Genomic DNA, 14,800 nt, shown 5'->3' on the forward strand with positions numbered 1-14,800 from the left:
CGGCAGCGGCGGGAGCGGCGGCCGCCGTGCGCTCGGCGCGCAGCCGAAGCGGGCGCGGGCGCGGGGACGGAGCGGGAGCGCCTGGAGGCGCGGGGCAGCTGGACATCGAATTGGTGAAACTCGGCTCGCGGTCTGTGCCGTGTTTTGGTGTTTCCTTGCGGAATGCCGGTGTATTTCAGCCTCCCGTGGGGTTTTTAGAGCTCTGATACGTGTTCATGTAGTTTCATGTAGTTTAAATAGACTTAAATGGAAGTAAGACAGACCGAAGTGGGTTTATTGAAATACGGTTTTAAGGCATAGCCCCCGAAGGCTCATTTTGGCACCAGAATTAACAGCAGTCCTTTGCTTTTCAAGCACTACTTGTTTTGTTTTCATTAAACCCTACTAACTGTTCTGCAACATCCGAAAAATACTTCGTTCCTCTTGACGTGCTGTTAAGGTAAAGCAAGACAGAGTCAAAGAAATGTACGTGAATGTTTCCGGATATCCCAGACCTCAGTTATTTAAGTGTATATCTCTATGTATAAGCAGGTGCTTATACGGTGCAGGCTGGCCCCGGAAACGGGGTAAGTCCAGCTTTATGGCATAGGTACCTGGGCTTTTTTCCTCAGAAAGTCCTAGCGCTAATTCCACGTTTCTCCTTGCACAGCACCGAGGGCGACCGGAGATTCCCTGCCACTCATCTCGCCAGATAAACTTTCCTTGGTTATTTTAGACGCTACTGCATGCCCGGTTTTCCGAGTGCTTATTTCCAGGATTAGTTCTTCTTCCCGCCCCGTGGGACGGAGGTGGGAGCCGTGGCGTTAGCAGTGCTTTGCCGGGGCGGGTTTTGCTCCCGCGCTACAGCCTGATCCCGCAGGAACCGGGGCGTTCGGAGGGACTTTGCAGCTGAAGGAGCAGGACGTTGTATTTGAGCCGTGATTAAATCTAGGCTTCCTCATGCATTATGCACTTGGACACAAGTCACTAACGTATGAGACGTGCAGCAAATTTATATATATATATAGAGAGAGAGATGCAGATCTGACCTAGGGGGCCTGAAGTGCTGAGTGCTTATGAACTTTCTTAGGTATAAATTAGGTCCGGAGTGCCTTTTTGAGCTCGGTTTTGTGGTTTCTGCGGCGTTTCCGTCGAGGGGACGTGCTCTGCTGGTGCTGCGGACACCCCCACTCGAGAGCAGGCAGCGCGTCGCGGCGCTGGTTTGTGTGGTGACGGGGCAGAACTGCTCCGTGGGAATAGGAATTCTTAGGCTTCAGGGAGTAATGGAAGGTGCTTTGGGTAAGGAATTAACGCTAGGAAAGGTTTTCTGTTCCCTGTTTTGTATGAGTTTTAGGATGAACAAACATTTCCCTGTTTGGACCCTCCCCAAACCACACGGCATTTTGAAGTATTTTGCCCTGGGTCCTTAAGAGGAGTGCTGAACATGTTAAACTATTATTATTATTAATTATTTATCTTTCTGAACTAGCACGTGTTTTATAAGTCATGCAGGGACCAAAAGTGCTCAGAATATCTTGACAATATATTCAGGGTTTTTAAAAGAAAAAAAAATAGAACTGCCATAGAAAACAGAACTGGAAAAAAAAAACCCCAGAATTATTGGTTTCAGGGATCTGTATTGTTGATATAGCCCAAAATTCCGGTGAGGGCACCAAAAGTTTTGAGAAAGCAGAGAATATAAAATCACACTGGGGACTGAACCGAATAAGCTAAGCCTTTTTACAGTTCCAAAAATAACATGTATCTAAAGCTTCTATCAAAGAAAAACACGAACAAATCACTCCCTTTTAAAATGTCTTTTAACACTCTATAAAAGTCCCAAAGAATGAAAATCCCGTGTTCTTTTTGTAAACTGGGAAACTGTGGTCCGTGGCTGCAGAGAGGCCGCGTGGGACGGGACTCTTGATCTGAGACATCTGCTCCGGGCGCCTTTCCCTTTGGAAGGAGCCCTGCAGCCACGGAGTTTTATCAGCCAGTTTCCATACCCGTATTTTACAAGTTTTGAGAGAGCAGGTTTGATCATTTCAAGTGTTTATCTCTCTATATCTTTTAAGCGCTTCTCCAAAGTTATTCTAAGGGGAAAAACTGAGCAAAAGGGACCCCCAAACTTCTCGCCGTGCTGCCAGGCCCTGTGCAAGGGCAGTTTCTGCTCATCGCTCCGGAGTTTGGTCCCTCTCCTTGTACTCTAGCGGCTGCGTGTCGCTGTCTTTGGGTAAATTAGAGGATTTGGCAGTTTTCCTCAGTAAGATCATGCTGAGAGGGTGGGATGCAGCGTGTCGTGGCACGGGGGAGGCGGCAAGAGCCCCATCCTGGACCTGGTTTCCAGAAGAGCTGCCCCACAGCAGCTCCAGTGGCCTCGCTGGCAGGTGCTCGTTACTCGGATCCCTGGAAACGCTTTCCAAGAAGTTTCCAACTTCTTTTCAGGTACCTGGCCCTGGAGCAGGCTGGCAGTAAGTGCTGTACAGCCTGCGTGTGTTCCCTGGGATGTGTGGTGGGAATCCGGCACGCTGCTTTCTCTTGGTATTTTGATTAATATAGAGAGATATGAAAGTGAAAAGCACAGTGAAAGAAATAATATGAGCATGAGTGAGATGTTTTCCTTGCCAAATGTGCAGAAAAATTGAGTTTACTGGATTTTGCCTACAGGAATGGAATAGAATATAGTACAGTACATGTAACAAAATACGCCAAACAGTTAGAAAAAGAATGTCTTAAAAATAAATAGGTCTTGTAGTGCTCAGCATCTTTTCTACAGCATAGATGAGGCTTCTCTTTCTCAGACACTGGGTACTTTACATTTTAATGCGTTTTTCCTCACCCTGTGCCAGTGGGATGGGAGACGCCTTCTGCATTGCCAAGAGGAGGGAAGAGGGCAAAAGAAGGAACTTGCCTCAAGTAACAGAGGAGCTGTGAGCAAATGAGTAGGAATGCAGGGAAAGGGAACCAAGCCTAACTCTGCAGGCCGGCTCTCCGGAGCAGCGTCATTTTTTCTCCTCAATGCAATAATAATGTTAATTGTGTCATCCAACACTCTTATTTTAGCCAGTGTATTTTATTCCCAACTGCTGGGGAAACCTGCGTTTAATTCCTGATAAAAAGATGCTTGAGTTACTGGAGTTAAGTGGTTTACTTGGTCTTGGGCCCCCTAATAGTGAGTAGATCTTGCTCCAATGTGTGCTCACTATTTATTGCTTGCAAGCTGGCTGGCAGCCAGGCTGTGTCCTGAAGTGACATGTAGCCCTGTAGCTCTCACTGAAACCACAGGCAGAAGATTTTCTGCTAGCTTGAGATTTTCCCTAGTCCTGGGACCCGTTTCCCTAAATCAATTAACTTGTTGCCTAACCAGTCTAAAGACCCTGCTGTTCTGCAGGTGTTTTCTGGGGAAAGAAGGTTTCTTGTGGGCAGAGTGTTGGCTGGGCAGTGCCCTCTCCTCTGGCAAAACCAGCTGCACCCTCTGTGAGAAGGGAAGAGGCCTGTGGAAATGGTGCTTAGTCACGTCTTGAGTCAATATTTTCAGTGGTGTGGACTGCGGGACATCATTTCCCTCGTGAAGGTGCCTTTTCCTGGCATTTTTTCATGTAATTCTGTTATTTGCTATGTACTGTTGAGGTCTTTACATCTTCCTCAAGAGCCCTGGGCAATTTGGTGTGCTTTGTTAAAGCCTCAGCTCCTGGAATCCGGTACTAAGTGAAAAATCTCAGATTTCACCCTGGAAAAATATATTCCAGCTCCTTAATGAGTATCGTTACTTACCCAAGTGAACACTTGAAACCACTTGGAACAGGAGGGGAAAAAAAACCCACGTTGTTTTTCATCTAAGTGTGTTTTAGCCAGTCTTGACCCTTCAGGCTGGTTGGAGCTAGTCGTCCCGCAGCAGATACACTGGCAGTGCTCGGGTAGGATCCGTGTCGTGCGGCCGGGACCGGAGCAGTTTGGCCTGTGGTGGCTTTGCACTGGGCTTGCAGCAGCGAGCAGCCCGCCAAGAGCCCTCCTGCTGCACGTGGCCCTGTTTCAGGCTTGTTGGAGGAAACTGTTTAGATCTAAACAACCTGCGACTTGCTGAAACGCAAGGAAAACAGTGCCTTTGTGGCTGGTTTCTCTCGTTGCTGTTTTCACCGTGTCCCTCCCGCAGCACCGACTGCATTAGCTGCCTTCCAAAGCTGGGTCTTGCCTAACCCGTTGTCCACATACCCTGTCCAGTCCAAGGGCACCACAGAGAGAGGCACTTCCAGAGGTGGCCTGGACTGTCGCCTTAGACCTCTCTTTCTTCAGACCCTCTCGGAGGCCTGAACCTTTGTGTGGCCTTGCACAAGTCTCGTGTCCCCATCGCCGAGAGCCGGCGGGTGTCGGCGGTGGCCGTTTTCCGGTGACAACTTGGTGGGTGGAAAAGTTCCCGAGTTTCTGGCCCTTCCTTCAGGGCTGGAGCGCAGGCACCGCTGCAGAGAGCTGCTGCCTTGGGCTTAGCCTCAGCTCGAGGTTTTTGAGGGCTGTTTTCACACAGCCCTGAGCCCTCTAGCATTTTACCCATCTCCGTTGTGAGGTACTTAGGAATTTGCTCTCAAAATGGGGGAGAATGGGCAGGAAATCTTACCATCCTGTACATAAAAAGTACAACTTTTTAGCACGGAAGGATTTTTGAGCTTAGACCATCTTAAGACTCGTGGTGTATTTTAAAATACCGGTGGCTGAACCAATCCCTGAGTTTTGAGTTTTAGCACTGGAGGAGCTTGAGTTTGACTTGCATGTTTAGTATCCATTAATAGTGTGCTCGTAAAATGTGAAATCTCAAAGCTGAATGTAAAAGAGAATTATTACTAAAATTTTGTAAGCAGCTGCAGCATCAAGGAATTTACCTTGTGCTAAAATGTGAAAATAAATTATTGGTTTCATTTTAGATATTTCATCCTCTTATGTTTATGACATGATAAATTTTTTTTAAAGCATGGAGTACTTGCTTTATAGTACAATTTTTGGAGTGCCAAAAGGCATTTCTATCATAGTCCAGTATCTCATTTTCATGCAACTGAGGCCAAGCCTGCAAAATCTCAGTGCTTTGTGAGGCACCTAGTACCACACAGCCTCTGTGTTTGGGAGATGGAATTGCTGAGCAGAAAAAGGAGCATCTGAATATGAATTATTAGGATTTGGCCCATGGATAATGCTTAAACCACATGGCCTGGAGCAAACTCTACTTTTAGGTTAGTGCGTGCTTCCTTCTGACCAGTAAATACCAAGCTCATGATCTGAGAGGTCAGAAATTTTCAGCCCTATGTAAACAGCGAAGTGTTCTCCCTAGATGTTGAGCAGTAAATCTCAGTGCAGTGGCCGTGATGCATGTGCCCACAAAATTAAAGCATAGCCAAGGTCAGAATTCCAAGCACATTGTGCGGGATTTTGAACACTTCAGGCGTGTTTAGAGGTGCCCTGGCACCTTGCTCTGCGCGGGGCTCCCGGGGCCGCCCGCGGCGCCGCCTCTTGCTAGGGGCACGCTGCAGTTTCTAGGCTGGATGCTATGCCATGGATTTAGGGAGATGCAATGCCGTTGCTTATCCCACAGGATGTGGAGTGAGTCCATCTTCAGATGTTGCCCCGGGAACCGCGTGGTTTGGATCAGTGTGAGGGTGTCTTCTGCACCTTCTTTCTTAAACACGCGTCCTCTCCTGGAGGCAAACTCCCATGCAGGCTGCAAACATAGCAGGGAACTAAGCCAAAAGCCCAAGAAAGACAAAAGCCAAATTCCCATCGGTTTGAGCAGACGTGTCGGATCTCCCTGTCCTTGTGGATCCGCACTGTTTCACCACCGCGCTGTACTAGAGCACCAAATCATTCACAGCAGCATCCGTGGAAATATGTGGCTTGTTTAGGGCTTTCTCAGCGAAAATTCAGGTCTTCAGTTCTGATGCCGACCCATCATCTTGTCTTTGTGCTTGCAGCTCTTGCATACAGGCTGAAATTCAGGGAATAGACAGGAACTTTCCCTGTTTCTCCGTGTTTAGGAGTGGGTTCTCCCTCTGACACAGCTCGTTCAATTTGTATTTACCCTGCTCTCTCTCCGGGCTGTGTCACATACCGTTATGTACTTCATGTTCTCAACTTCAACTTACAATTCATTGGTTCAGAAATTTCTATGGAAGTATTACCAAGGATCACCTAATTGAATGGGATGATTTTGCAGAGTTTTAAAAATCATTTTATTTTTTCATTGTGGAGCCTTCCTCAGCAAGTGGTGTGTTTAAATTCATGACAGCACTTGTTCAGCAAGGTATTTCAGCGTCAGGGTGGCAGAATATCCAGCCCTGCAGTTTGTGGAAAAGTTTCCATGAAGACCAACTCGATCATCTCATTGCGTTTTGTGTTTCTCTCTTAAAGGTTCAATATTTCTTGAAGTCCTCATTTGTTTGAGTGCAAGCGACAGCACAGGAGTACAAGCCAAAGGAGCAGGATTTATTTGTAGATGTGTTTTGATTTATAAGGGCTGTTTTCTAGGATGTTATGCCTCCTATAGCTGTTTAGAATAACTTTCTCGTATTCATGATGCTCGTTATGTAAGTAATGTGTTCAAACCTAATATTTAGTAAAAATCACAGTTGCAGCAGTTACAGAGGTAAGTTTCACACGGGCAGGGCTTCCCTGCCGTGACACATGTATGGTGAAAGTTTTGCATATTAGCATTTGAGCTATGTGTAGAGAGCAACCTTGCAAAAACATAAAGAGCAGCTCCTTGTTTCCCTTAAAAATATCCCTGCCTTGCAAGGAAGAGGCGCAAAGAGCTGGTGGGACGGGGCTGTAGGCAGTGCCAGTGTGTGCAGGACGCTGACGGCAGCGTCGCTGAGCTCTGTGCTTTCTTTGCAGCTCTCTGCAAGCAGTTCTTCGTGCGGGCGCCGCCGCTCTGCTCCGCGTGCTGCGGTGGGTCCTGTCAGCACCCGGCCTCCCCCACTGCTTTTCCAAGTAAGTTTTTATGCTTCATCAGTGATGCTTGAGTTGCTCTGTAAACCGGAGCAGCAGGATTTAATGCGGCCTGGAGAACTAATTGGTGATGCAATGGCAGCAGCTAATTCCGTAGTAAAATCACAGCCATCCTATTCAGGAGGTTTCCAAAGATTTATCAAACTTAAGTACACTGAGCAATTGTGAGAGGTTCCCAGTGGCACTGAGACGCCCAGACAGCACTAGCCCAGGAAAGCTCCTTGTTTGCAGCTTGCCTGAAAAGATTCTTTAAAAATCATTAACTCTTTTTAAAATCTGTGTCAATAAACGTTTGCAAATAGGAGAAGAAAAGAGCTGGGTAGATCATAAAGTGGATGCTGCTTTTTCTTGTCTGCTTGGCGTACGTCAAGACTCAGAAAGCAGTAACATTATTTAGATAAAACAGTCATACAGTCTTAGCAATCAAATGCATGCACATGTTTAAATTGATATTTTTTATTTACAATGTAAAAAATTGTAAATTTTTTGTAAATAAAGAGATTAATCAAAGAGAATTTGGGCCAGTATTATATGCTCAGGGTTGAGATCTGCAATACATTTCTTCTAAGCCATATTTAAATTTAACCTTGATCACCAAGTGTCTGGGCCACCATGTAGGAGTGATTATTCATGAGTTTAGATGTTTATGGCTCTAATACATAAGTTTGTGTAAACACAAGGAGAAATATATGTGAAAACAAAGCGAGGAGGCATTTCCTGGGCATCCAAAATGAAGCAAAAGGACCAAAACGCGTGTGAAATCCGACCGAGAAGTGGAGCTTACGTGTGCTGCAGCATCTACTTTCTTATCCCAGTTGCCTCCGAGCCCTTCCCGCCGGCGTGCGTGTGTTTTATGGACGCTTCGGAAGGGCAGTTGCTGAGCGGAATGCTTCCTGACAAGTGAGGCAGCAAATGCTGGCAGTTTAATGAGCTGCAAGTTCGTGAGCCCCTCTTTAGGGGGCCGACACTTTCCCACAGAGCGTCCTACGTGGCCCCGGCGCTCCCACAAAGGCTGACAGCACCGTGACCAATCCCCACTTTCACTTTACTCATCCACACGCGACCTCACCACAATTTTTCACTGTGCAGATGAACTTTAGGAACCATTTCGCGCTGAAAAGGCCTGGGCAAGGGTCATTTGCCCTTTTGTATGGCCATAAAGCAATACTCTGTGTGCCAGTCTTTTCTCCTGTCTCACATTCCAAGAGATTTTCTGGACACCATTTAAAGCACTTGACTGAAAAATAAAGCAGTGAATGAAGCTGACTTTTATAGACTCATTCTAGCTCATCTTCCCATATAACCCTGTCTACCTGAAAAGGGATTTAGTGGATGAGCTGAGTGTATACAGGGACTCGCTGAATACATAGGCCTATTATCAACTGTGGGGATTGTTTATTAACCAGGACTGATACACTACTATTTTGGAAGTGACCTATTAATTGTCCATTTAACTAGAATGTATTGAATTCCAATGAAAAAATGGAAACCATGACTAAAGCTTTTACTTGCTCCTTCAAGGTGGTCTCTGCCATGAAGGCAAATGAAGATTGTTCCACAGATTAAGAAGACATTTATCACTATATATTAGGATACGAAGGAAAGACTTTTTTTTTTTAAATAAAAAAAAAAAAAGGCAAAACAAAAACTAAACCAGCAACATAGGAAAGAGTTGGTAACAGATTCACATTTCTGTCAGCAGAGCACTGAACCTTTTGATGCATGTTCAGAGTGACAGACTGCAGGAGAATTGGTGCAGTGTGTGAGCTCCTGCCCATCCCCAGCATCTCAGAATATCCTTTAATTCAGAAACTGAAATATATTTTTTTGCATGCAGAGCCAGAATATATGTTGGAACGTGAGACACCCTTTAGAAAGATCTCTGGGCTTCCTCAAGCTAGAGGATTTTTGCCCTGGTGCTGACTCAAGGGCAGGTCCCTAATGCTTATCTGTGTCCTGCCTGTGATTAAGTTTGCTTTAGTTGGGCACTTACAGTCTGCTGCACTGTGAAGATTCTTCACTATCCCACTGGCCTTACACAGGTTTTAAGCAGGTTTTTTAATTCCTGCATGGGAATTAACTGGAGCCTCAGTGCTGCAGCAGGAGGTTGTTTCTTAGCTGATTGACTGTGAACAACCAGCCAGGCAAGACAAATTTTAAGGGGTCACATAATGTGGCAGTCGCTGTCCTCGGGTGACAGCTCCATTGTGGAGCTTAGGCCCGGCCCTGCTAAACCTCTTTCCCTGCCTCATATCAGCAGGGAAAATGAGAGAAAGTTTCAGTTCAAACTGCTCCGCTCTCAGACTTCACCTTCCAATAATCTGTAAAAAGTCTTAATGATTGATCAGGAACCACCCGGAGACCATCTGGAGAAAGGTCCCTAAGCTGCACGAGAAGGATGGGAGACCTGCTTGAGGAAGAAAGGCAAAGGGAAGTTTGTCCCAGCTCCCTGGGCAGGAAGGGTCTTTGGGGGGCAGCAGTTGCAGCCTGCAGGGAATGTGAGCCCTGCTTGCACAAATGTCCATTTTGGGCTCTGTTCTTCACACAGTCCTTTTTTACTTTTGACAGTCTGTGTCTCACTGTGTGATATGTACCAGAACATTAACCAGTAGGCTATGATTTTTAATACAGTTTCAGATGTTATTTTAGAAGTTGAAATATATTTATATAAGTCTAAATTTCTTTATATTGTAACACTTTAAATAATTATTTATTGCCAGAGGCTGTTATGGGGGCCAGATATGCAGATGAGTTCCTTAAGGTTTAGGAAAATTGGAGGAACACCTGTCTGGCAGGAGCCACTAAATCCTGTGGTCTCTGAATCGGTAGTGTTGGGTGATAGGAAGTGCTTCAGGGAAAGATCATTTTATATTGCTCAGCTTCTGATATTCTTCTGACCATGGCTGGAGAGGACACGTACAGGAGTAATGTTTTAAAGAGCATCATATTTGTTGAACAAGTTCATTTCATTTCCTTCCACTGCCACTACAGCTGACTAGAGCAGGTAGACTTTTCATGAAAATAATGTGTAATCTTTTAGAGAATCTGGGAATTTTGTTGTTGGCGCTGATCCTGAAATGCTGAGCCCCTGGACAGGAGTTGCTTGGCAGTGTTCCCGTGTTCAGGAGGCATCTTGGAGGCAGCTGGGAGGCAGGTGGGTGGGAAGGTGTCCTCAACACCTTTCATCTTTAGAGCCCAAATTGCAGGTGACACAATGGGCTTGGTTTTTCCCATGCTCCATGTGAGGGCAACAAACAGGCACTGTGGATACTCCCAGTTCCTCCACTCTAATTCTGTCCCCTGTCTTTGAGACTGTTACCCGGGGTGGGGGATCTCCAGGAGATCCCTTTCCAGACATGGATCTGGGGGATATGACTGAACTTGCTGCAAACTGTCCTCCCGGGGCTTTCGGTGGGATTAGAGAACAGGCTGAAGGAAATAATTCCAAGTGCTTTCCAAATCCTGTAATAAAGAAATTGCTGCAGTGTCCAGAATAAATAAGTGAATGGCCAGTGATTTTTCTGAGAGAAAGTTCACCCTGACAGGCTTTTCTTTAGAAAACTAAGCTATCTAAAGCCTACTTAGCTCCTTTAAATCTGAGTTACAGACCACATCTATCTGGCACTGTATTTCATACTGAGAGAAACTCCTGGGAAAGCTTGCTGCAGTTTACTTGGTGAGGATAATATGCAAAGGAAAAGGGAGAAGCTTTTCTCTGTCCATACTTGGATTTTACAGTGGAGTGTATAGAGGTCCTGTGTTAATGCTCCTCTATGAACTCATCTGATTTACTTTTTACCATGTCAAGGGGAGGCTTGTGACCACTGACAGCACCTCTAGATTCAGGAGAAGATTTAGTCCTCGCTTAATGTGGCTGAAGTTTCCACACACTTGCAACACCAACAAATCAAAAGCGAGGCACCAGCCTGCTAGCCGTTTAACAGACAACACTTAATATTTCTCTGTGTTAGGTATTATGTGAAACTCTTATCTGTTTCCACTAGGAGAGGAAAGTGTCCTGCCTCTTCTGACCCAGGAGTCTAGCTCAAAAGCCCGGAGAGGTATATTAAGAAGAGCAGTGTTTTCTGAAGACCAGAGGAAGGCTTTGGAGAAGATGTTTCAGAAACAGAAGTACATCAGTAAAACAGACAGGAAGAAACTGGCCATTAACCTGGGTCTAAAGGAGTCACAGGTAAGGAGCAGTGATAGAACATCCATGACTTTCTGTCCTTTTGAAGCAAAAGTCTTTCAAATGGCTTTACAGAGGGAAGATTGCCCAGCCCAGGGGCAGCCCTGAGCACCTTCCCTGAGCAAACGTGCTGGTTGATCAGTGGCAGTTTTAGCCAAGGAGTTCTTGAACAAGGGTCTGTCCCTCGTTTGTTCCCTGAGGAGGTTCATTCCGAAGTGGATGGCTCCGTTTCAGCGCCAAGCGGGAGTAAATGACCTTTGAATTTCGTTTCCAGCTCCCGCTCCTGGTGTGTGGCGCCGGCGCCCTCAGGGGCTCTGGGGAAGCGAGTGGCGCTGAGGGCCGCGCGCGGGGCCCCCTGCCTCCCTTGGCCAACACGGAGCCCACGGAGCCCCCGTGGCCTCCTGCCCCCTGGGCTCTGCAGTCACTCCCAAGGGGCAGCCATCCCTACGGAAACAAGCACAGCTCCATCAGGGAAGGGATCCTCAGACTTGATAGAAACCCTGTGAGCGGGATTTCGCAGGATGACCTTCCAAGAGGCTCCCACTCGCCTTACTAATTTGTATATCATGGGGATTTTCACATGACTCTGACTAGGCCCACTGCAGAGCTCCAGAGCTTAGCTGAGGGCTTAATGCCTCCGGCCAGTTGTTCAGACTGAAAACGTGTTAATGATGATGCCTAGAGGCAGTAGCCAAATCCGGATTCTCAGAGGCCTGAGCTAGCTGCAAATGCAGGCAAGGAAAAAGTGCCTGGCTTGAAGAGTGCAGAATCTTAAGAAAAATGTTTGGGAGGGTGTGCAACAGCAGAAAATGAGCATGGTGGCACCTGGCAGGTGGGATTCTGAAGGTGCAGGAGGAGATGCAGGTCTACAGAGTCCTAAAAGGGGTGAGAGAGTTACAGTGCGGCTGCATTTCTGTGCATGTGGTCAGGGTGAAAGTGCCAAAGAACATCAGAGCTGAAGCGATCTGGTGAGCCAAAAACCTGGGAATGGTAATGGGAGCTCTTGTCATTTTCGTCTTGGAGGTTTTTAGAGCTTGAGAAGGCCTGAAGCAACCTGCTCTAACATGGCACTTCAGTAAGGGGATGGATCTTGTGGGCTGCAGTGGTTCCTTGCAGCGTGAATGAGTCTTTGACTCTGTCTCAAGCACTGCAACCGTAAAGAACAAAATGCAGAATTGTGGCCCTTCTCAGCACAATGAGCACGGCTGTAATTTCTACAGAATAAACTATTTCTTTTTGATGAAAACGTGGAATTGCACTCTCTGGTGAGCTGCCTAAAAATTCCCAGTATATAGTCAAATTCTTAATACTACAGTTATATCCTTGAGCTTTTTTCTGTATTCTCGATATTCGAGAGTGCCCAGGGAAATAAGAAATAATGGAGTGAGACAGAGAGAACAACTAACATTACAGGAAAAATATCTCATGATAATGATAGAACAGATTATGTCCTCCAGAGTTTTTTCTCATAAAGCTCTCATGAGGGTCAGTTCTTAGATATTCTGACTGGTAGGAGCAACATCTGCCGTCTTAGGCTGTGATTCTCCAACCTTTTGCAAGTACAAGAGGGATGTGGAGCTGCTGGAGAGAGTCCAGCGCAGGACTACCAGGATGATCAGGGGCCTGGAACATCTGCCCTATGAGCAAAGGCCGAGGGAGCTGGGCCTGTTCAGCCTGGAGAAGAGGAGGCTGAGGGGGGACCTGATCAGCGTGTATAAATACCTCAAGGGAGACAGTGAGGAGGAGGGGGGCGGCCTCTTTTCAGTGGTGGCCAGTGACAGGACTAGAGGAAACGGCCACAAGCTGAGGCACCAAAAGTTCCAAAGGAACTTGAGAAAACACTTCTTGACAGTGAGGGTGACAGAGCCCTGGCACAGGCTGCCCAGGGAGGTTGTGGAGTCTCCTTCTTTGGAGATCTTCCAAACCCGCTTGGACGCAGCCCTGTGCCACGTGCTCTAGCTGACCCTGCGTGTGCAGGGGGGTTGGCCTAGATGACCTCTGAGGCCCCTTCCAACCTCAAGCATTCTATGATTCTATAACTCTTCATACAAGTATCTTAATAACTGGAATTTCTTAATATAAATGTTTCAAAGAAAAATAAGAAGAATGTGGTCCAAGTAATCTGACTGATTCACCTCCCAACACATTTCTCTAATGTAAAAAGAAGTTCTCAGCTGTGTATTTGCCTGAGTTTTTTTCCATCATGAATGCCTTTGAATTCCCATTTTCAAACTTTGCGATTCACAATTTTTAGAAAATGGGTTTTATTTTAGGAGCATATGGAAAAGAAAAATAAAAAAATGCTGTTAAGACAAAGTTGCTTCAACAAAAGAATAGTAATAAGCTCTCATTAATTTCAAAACAGGTGAAAATTTGGTTTCAGAACCGAAGGATGAAATGGCGAAACTCCAAAGAAAAAGAAGTGCTTTCAAACAGGTGCCTCCAAGAAGAGAGTCTTCAGGAGAACTACCTCTCAAGATCCACCGTGAATTTTCCCTCCCCATGCCCTTCTGTGTGGGAAGTGTCTCAGGAGCAGGCAAGTACAAGGTGGAGGGAGAACTCCCCAGGAACTTCCGAAAGACTCCTTAGCACACAGCCACCTCCAAGAGCAAACTCCTCACAGAGCCCACTCTATCTGTATCCTGACCAAGACACTGCACATAAGGCAGTCACATCGTCAACCTAAGCAAATGAAGAGGCAATTTGCAAACGGAGTGAAGAGCACAGGCTTCAGATGGTGATCTTCTAAGACTAACAGTATTTGGACACTGTAAAGCTAACTAGTTTGTATTTGGACACTGTAAAGCTCACTAGTTTATGCCTCATCAGTTTTCTAAAGCCTAACACCATTAAAATGTCAAACAACTAACGATTTAAGAAATATTCTTGATACTCTGCCTTTTCTTCTGTCTTTTCCAGTCTTATACTGACCTTAAAAGTGAAATAGGAACTGATGGTAGATAAAATGAAGTGAAGAGCATGGAACTGAAATTTTGCTCTGATTTATACATCTGTGCTGTATATAGATATCCATTAAAACATAGAGTGATAGAGACTCACTTTTATCTCTCATTGCAGTCAGACCAATTGACTTGTTTTGCACACAGGAATAACTGTATCTACCCCACGATAATTTGCTTTGGGCGTATTATTGAAATTGATAAAATGACACAATAGGTTCATGTTAGATGAACATAAAAATTTTTAGTATATTTTCTCCATCTGTCTTCACTTATTACCAGTTAGTTCTAAATAGCCTGGCTGCAAGTCAGCCCATTACCATAGTAAAGTTGCATTAGAAGACAAATCAATGAACCAATCTTAATAAAATAACTGGCATTTAAATTACTTTGATTTAAATGAATACTGAGACATGCAATTCCCAGGTCCTTTCTTTACTCCCCTGGATGAAATTTCCAGCATTCGTAACTCTGAATTTCAGTGGCCTTTGTCAGATATTAGTGGAATCTCTTGTATACTGTTCTGTGTCTCAAAATTGTGATGGTGATATGTGGAATTATAACCCAAATGGAACAAGTAACAGAACTATAACTGGACACATTGCCACCATAGCCCTCTTGGAGAAGAACTTGAAGAGAGGCCACGCTGTAGTAGTCTTATCCCTGACTTACTGCTATTTAAGCA

The 14,800-nt window shown here is 45.7% G+C and overlaps 1 protein-coding gene across 1 annotated transcript in view; it reads left to right on the forward strand.

Moving 5' to 3' along the window:
• DBX2 (developing brain homeobox 2) overlaps positions 1–14,800 on the forward strand; it is a 17,933-nt gene extending 3,133 nt beyond the window's left edge. Inside the window, exons 4-6 of the mRNA XM_026050266.1 lie at positions 6,853–6,948; positions 10,971–11,158; positions 13,521–14,800. Of these exons, the coding sequence (XP_025906051.1) occupies positions 6,853–6,948; positions 10,971–11,158; positions 13,521–13,841 (605 nt within the window). The 3' untranslated portion in view covers positions 13,842–14,800. The remainder of the gene's footprint in view (positions 1–6,852; positions 6,949–10,970; positions 11,159–13,520) is intronic.

This window comes from Nothoprocta perdicaria, unplaced genomic scaffold, assembly GCF_003342845.1.
Source record: "Nothoprocta perdicaria isolate Ctin4 unplaced genomic scaffold, notPer1 scaffold_67, whole genome shotgun sequence".
NCBI lineage: Eukaryota > Metazoa > Chordata > Aves > Tinamiformes > Tinamidae > Nothoprocta > Nothoprocta perdicaria.